The sequence below is a fragment of the Sinocyclocheilus rhinocerous genome, unplaced genomic scaffold, assembly GCF_001515625.1.
Source record: "Sinocyclocheilus rhinocerous isolate Xijiao unplaced genomic scaffold, SAMN03320098_v1.1 scaffold973, whole genome shotgun sequence".
In the NCBI taxonomy this organism is placed as follows: domain Eukaryota; kingdom Metazoa; phylum Chordata; class Actinopteri; order Cypriniformes; family Cyprinidae; genus Sinocyclocheilus; species Sinocyclocheilus rhinocerous.
Genome location: NW_015624552.1, coordinates 123,932 through 130,128, shown reverse-complemented (window position 1 = coordinate 130,128; position 6,197 = coordinate 123,932). Strand labels below are relative to the sequence as shown.

The 6,197-nt window shown below is 37.8% G+C and overlaps 1 protein-coding gene and 1 long non-coding RNA gene across 3 annotated transcripts in view; one reads left to right on the top strand and one right to left on the bottom strand.

Moving 5' to 3' along the window:
• LOC107742328 (probable palmitoyltransferase ZDHHC14) overlaps positions 1–3,218 on the bottom strand; it is a 25,517-nt gene extending 22,299 nt beyond the window's left edge. For both annotated transcript variants that reach the window (XM_016555250.1, XM_016555258.1), the window contains exon 1: positions 2,192–3,218. In XM_016555250.1, coding sequence (XP_016410736.1) covers positions 2,192–2,433 — 242 coding nt within the window. In that variant the 5' untranslated portion in view covers positions 2,434–3,218. The remainder of the gene's footprint in view (positions 1–2,191) is intronic.
• A 1,149-nt stretch (positions 3,219–4,367) lies between these two features.
• Positions 4,368–6,197, top strand: part of LOC107742320 (uncharacterized) — a 6,579-nt gene continuing 4,749 nt past the window's right edge. The window contains exon 1 of the long non-coding RNA XR_001640299.1: positions 4,368–4,534. This is a non-coding gene — a long non-coding RNA (uncharacterized LOC107742320). The remainder of the gene's footprint in view (positions 4,535–6,197) is intronic.

The window sequence follows — 6,197 nt, the reverse complement described above, 5'->3', positions numbered from 1 at the left end:
TACAATTTAAAATAACTGTTTTCTATTTTAATATATGTTAAAATGTCATTTATTCTGATGACGGCAAAGCTGAATTTTCAGCATCATTACTCCAGTCTTCAGTGTCACGTGATCCTTCAGAAATCATACTAATATGCCGATTTGGCGTCCATGATTATTATCAATTTTATCAAGGTTAAAAGCAGTCGTGCTGCTTAATATTTTGTGGAACCCATGACACTTTTTTTTAGGATTCTTTGATGAATAGAAAATGAAAAGAACCGCATTTATTTGAATAATAAATTTTCTAACATTATAAATGTCTTTACTGTCACTTTTGATTAATTTAATGCATCCTTGCTGAATAAAAGTATTAATTTCCTTTCAAAAAATATTTTAACTGTAGTGTATGTTTGGTTTCATAGTTTGATAAAATTGCTTACTAGCAGTGGAAAGTTATACAAGTTATACATAAAATTTTCAACTTCATGACCATGCTAAGCTGGTAAACATGATCATTTTATGATGCATTTTTTGTGCAGGGATGCCAGAAAGAGACATGATGTAGCCCAAGTATCTGCAAAGTACAGTTTAAACTCCACATTCTGCTTTCATTTCAGTTAGTCTTATTGCTTAACCCATTTGATTCCTGCCGATGATCCACAAGCTGAATGCATTCAAAAGGGCGTTTTGCATTCAATCTAACCATTATTGTTTGCTTGAAATGATTTACGAGTAAACATTTTGTGCTGAACTGCGCAACAAACCAACTGCCTTTCACCAGCACAGCGAATGTGTTTCTGTCTGTGGTTTCAGCGATCTGTGTTTAATGGATCACAAAATCTCTGTAATGACTTTATAATCGTTTCAAAAAAGCATGACAAGACTAACCCTAGAGCGAAGAAAATACAACTGTGGGCTGGGTCGTCATGTTGTTTCCAAGGAGACACAGGCTGTTCCAAAAGCACACAAAGATGGGGAAAGGGAAACCGTCGCCATGGAAACAGGACCGCACCACGACTATGTTTTGGAAGTTGTGGTATGGAATGTATGGGGCTTGGTGATGATGGGGGATGGGACACCGGAAAATCTGCTCCACACATCCCTCATCCAAAGCAGCCGCCTCAGGATCACACCCGAGAGATTCTCGAACAACCAGCGGCGGCTTACAGGCAAACATGCTTCGAGTAATGCAGAGCACGTCGGTTTTGTACCACCTGATATGCGTTTTAAACTGTAACCCCCCAAAAAGCTCTCTTGTCTGAAGATCTTCGGAAATGTCAGGAATCTAAATGATATTTCGACACTGGGTTAGTTCAACTTCACCTGACCTACAAACACAAGGAGTTCCTTACAGCTGCAGTGAAGTTACGTGGACTGAAGTAATTCTATTACACCAGATTTACCACTTGTAAATGGCCTTCAGTGTTAGTGAGAGGGTCGAAATTAGTGCACTGGTTTGAGTGGAACTGCTCTTCAGGATCCCAGACCACATTCAGCTGTCTTTATCAAGAGTAATCTGGAAAATACAAGAAGAGGGACCTACACAGACTTGTCAAATCTAGTCTCTAAGATCAAATTTGCATATACTTTTACAGGGCCGTCCTTAGCTGACGCGGGGCCCGGTGCGAGGTAGGGCAGGGCCCCCCTTGGTCCGTTCACGATCATGTTCCGTTCGCCGCGGGGCCCGGTGCGACCGCACCAGTTGCACTCCCCCTATGGACGGCCTTGTACTTTTATGAATGTGGGATGGAATGTGGGACCACCCATTTTTGGACTTCATCATTAGTGATCATGATAATCACTTCAAAGTCAAACACAAAACAGAACTGTAGTGATGGTAACTGGTGATCAGCTTGATTTCTGTATTCACATATCATGGTATTTACCAATTACTCTGAGGTCCTTCAAAGAATAGGTCTTTTCTTATGGAACACTCTTAATAAGACTTTTTTTTTTCCGCAGCAATGCCATTAAATAATCATTTTGAGTTCCTAAAAGAAACATTTTTTTTAATTAGTGTTAAAAAACTCTTTCTAAGAACCCTTTGAGCAATGGAAAGGCCCCATCATGGATGTTTAAGGTTCTTTATGGAACCACTGATGCCAATGAACCTTTTATTTTTGAAAGTGTGCATAAAGACAAACCTAAAAAACGTAGTGTCTGGGCTACAGAGGAGATACTTAGTTCTCCAGTAGCTCAATGTACTTACTCAAAGGCAAAGAAGAGGCCACTGGTCACCAAAATGAGAACCATGGTAAGATAGAAGACCCCAGTCTGCTTTGCCATCATGATCCGCCCGTTGCAGTAAAACTTATTTCGTCCTTGAAAAACCTGCCATTTCCTTTTGATCTTCTTCTTCTTGGTGTGTGGAGTGTCCATGGGTGAGGAGTTATGTGTGCAGATCTGATTGTACTGGCACTCTCGGATGGGCTCCTCAACCCCAAGATGCATGTTGCCTGCCAGCAATAAAACAAAACAAGGGAATCAGAATTCAAATGTCCTCAAGGAACTAAGGAGACAGTTGGATCTTGCAGAAACATCTCTGATCTGATGGAGGATGCATTACACAACCCAGTCAAAGAAAAGCGTGGAACTGTAACCAAGGAACCATTTTCTTATCTCCATGTTTTATTGAAATCTGCAAGGTTTTAATTGCATTACATTAAAAATGCTAATATTTGCATCCGATACGATGGGAAAGGAATACGCTCCGCGTTGTCTGGTTTACATGTTTGTTTGGATAACTCCTTCATTGCAGATCATGTATCCTCTACACAACAGGATGCGCTCCAGGACACAGAGGCATGTGGACATCATGCCCAGAAATGTCGCTTTGTCTGCTGGGCGTCTTAAAGCTTGTAACTCCGTTAATGCGGTTCAGAAGCGCTGCGTTGAAACCAAACCAACTCCAAACATTTGGAATATAACGCTAAAAACGTCCTTCCGATGTCCTCGTAATCCCGTTCACTAGAGGCTCTTTATAGCACGATCGGCAGCTGAAAATCTAGTTCTGAGTATTTCAAGAGCGAACAGACAGAGGAGTGTCTGATCATCTATATCGACGATGATGATGATGATGAAGGAGAGGCTCGCTGTGCGCAGGATGTGGATGGAGTAGATCACCGAGTGAACTGCATGAGCTCACAGCACACGATGACCCTATAAACAGCGGCGCCGTCTCAAATCATAGCGAGCTATCTATGTAGACAGCATATCTGGGTGTGCTCAAAACAGAATAAGCTGAGCTGCCCGTACAGCTCTCTTAAAACCCAGTGATCTATCTAGAAAGCATTTCGGTTATGTGCCTCAAAAGAAACCAAGTCTGCTGCAAATCTAGGCAACGTTTTGGGGTACCTGTGCTTCAAAACCTAGAATTTTCAAGCATGTCTCAAAAGACTAATTTGCCAGCCTATACACTCTTTTTGGAGGCATGCATTTCAAAACTGAGTAAACCGCTTTTTGTTTGTTTGTCTCAAGACAGAGTGAACAAGTCGCCTATATAGACAGCAATCGTAGGCACTTATCACTTAATACTGAAAAATGTCATGGTTTCCACAAAAATATTGGGCAGCACAACTGTTTTCCACATTGATAATAATCAGAAATGTTTCTTGAGCAGCAGATCAGCATATTAGTATGATTTCTGAAGGATCATGTGACGCTGAAGACTGGAGTAATGATGCTGAAAATTCCGTTCACAGGGATAAATTACATTTTACAATGCATTCATATAGAAAACAATTATTTCTGTAGTTATATTGCACAATATTACTGTTTTTACTGTATGTTTGATCAAATGCAGGCTTAAGATGTGATCAGGAAAGTGTTTTTTTTTTTTTTTTACGTGAAAGATGTATTTGTGTCAATAAATGTTTTGGTACTCTTTTGTGAATTGTCTTATTTTGACATTAATTATTAATATGAAATATAAATATAATCAAGGAATTCACGGTTGTAATTAGGCCTGAAAAGACGTCTTTTCAACTTTAACTTTACAACCACATTTAGACGTAATTTGGACGTCTTTTTATAGACGTCTTTTCACCTTTCACTTTTCAACTAAATTTTAACGTTGTTTAGACGTCTGCCATTGACGTCTTTTCGACGAGTTTTTGCTGGGTGGGTTTTTTGTGCTTATGTTGTAGCATCAATAAAAACACAAGCTAACTAGGCTATCTAACTAAATAAAATGTCATAAATATTATAACAATAAAATATAACGACATGAACATTCAAAAAGACAATAATGAACATTACGAGTCTTCTGTCTATAGCTCTTTCTCTTTCAGTCTGTGATGATGCCCTGAATGCTGTCTAGGTAGGCGGTTCACTCCGCTTTAAAACACAGCCGGTCTGATCGGCGGAATCTCAGTCCTCCTCTTACTTACCGACACATGTCTAGTTCCATATCATTTCGCATTCTTAGGTTCCGCCTGCCGTGTTTCCACCGGACGTCTGTGTAAGTCGGACCCGTTCAAGATGTCCGTGGAGCAGGCGAGCGCGAGAGGGACGGCCGGTGACACTGAGGAGGACAAATCTCACCTGATTAAAGGTTTGGTGTATTTCGATAGCATATGCGGCCATGGGTATGAATCTGCACAAGCTTTATGAATTATCCGTCGACATCACTCATTTGGTTAACTGACCTGATTAATCGCACATTAAAGCAGAAACTTGGATCTAAATGTTAAATGTCATGGAGTACGGCATTCACAGTAATATTCTCGACTCGAGTCAGCAACTCACCGGAGAACCGAGAAGTTACAAATTACAAATGTACTGGAAATTGGTAACATTCCATATTTCTATTTTATTTTGTATTTTATTTATATATTTATTTGTTATTTTTCTGTATTCCTTCAAGATGTAAACATTGTGATCTTTTGATCGGTTTAATACAATTAATACTTTTTCCGTTTCCGTTTATTTTTGTATATCAGTCTGTACCGTACTGCTGTTGTTCTTTCTTGGACCACACTTTTTAATCTAGTTTATGTTGTATAAAAAAAAAGTTTAAAAATTCAACATTTTTATCAAAAATGTTCTGAGATTTAAGTCATAATTGTTAGTGTTGTTGTTGCTAGTAATAAAACTATTAAAACGATTTGCATTTTTACATTGCATTTATGAGGGAATGTTTTTTCAACCGTTTAAAAATTGTGTATTATCAGCATTTATTTCATAAATAAATTCTTAAAATGTTATATTCTTTATATTATGGCAAAGTCTAACCTATAAATCCTAGGTAAGATTTTCAGTGCCTTTTTTGTTCAAATGTTTAGTTAATTTGTTGTTGTTATTAGTATGAAATCCATTGACCACCTAATTTTTCAGATCTCTTGTTTTTTCCCCATTCATTTTCTCTTTAGGCATAGTGATACCAGTGAATTATATAGTTCTTCCAATGCTTCATGGGAGTGGGCATCACTGCTGAGCTCTTTTGCCTTTTTTTTGCTTGGAAATTGTCTTGCCAGGATCATTGTAGTGTAGTTCATCATTCAGCAATTAATTTTGGTTATCTTAAAGGGGTCATATGATGCGATTTCAATTTTTCCTTTCTCTTTGGAGTGTTACAAGCTCTTGGTGCATAAAGAAGATCTGTAAAGTTGCAAAGACTAAAGTCTCAAATCCAAAGAGATATATTCTTTATAAGCAGCACAACAGTTTCCAGCACTGATAATAAATCAGAATATTAGAATGATTTCTGAAGGATCATGTGACACTGACTGGAGTAATGATGATGCTGAAAATTCAGCTGCGCATCACAGGAATAAATTACATTTTAATGCATATTAAAATAGAAAAACGTTATTTTACATCATAAAATTTAATATTGTGAAATATTATTTTCCTGTATTTTTGATCAAATAAATGCAGCCTTGATGAGCATAAGAAACTCCTGTAAAAAATATAAAAAATCATTCTGATCCCAAACTTTTGACCGGTAGTGCATATATTCTAAATATACAGTATAATATATATATTGAAAATGTGACATCATAGTGCTGCTCTTCTTACAGAAATCTCTGTCTTCATTCTTGGAAGCTGTTTTCTGTTCTGGTATTGATCTGATCAGTAGAGCATGGCTGGCTCATGTCTGCTAGCTTCACAGAATTAGACATTGCGTAAATGCTGACATCGAACTTATTTTGATCATAAACTCAGAGATGAACAGTAGCCTCTTTGTTCTCTCTCTTTTTTTTTTTTTTTTTTTT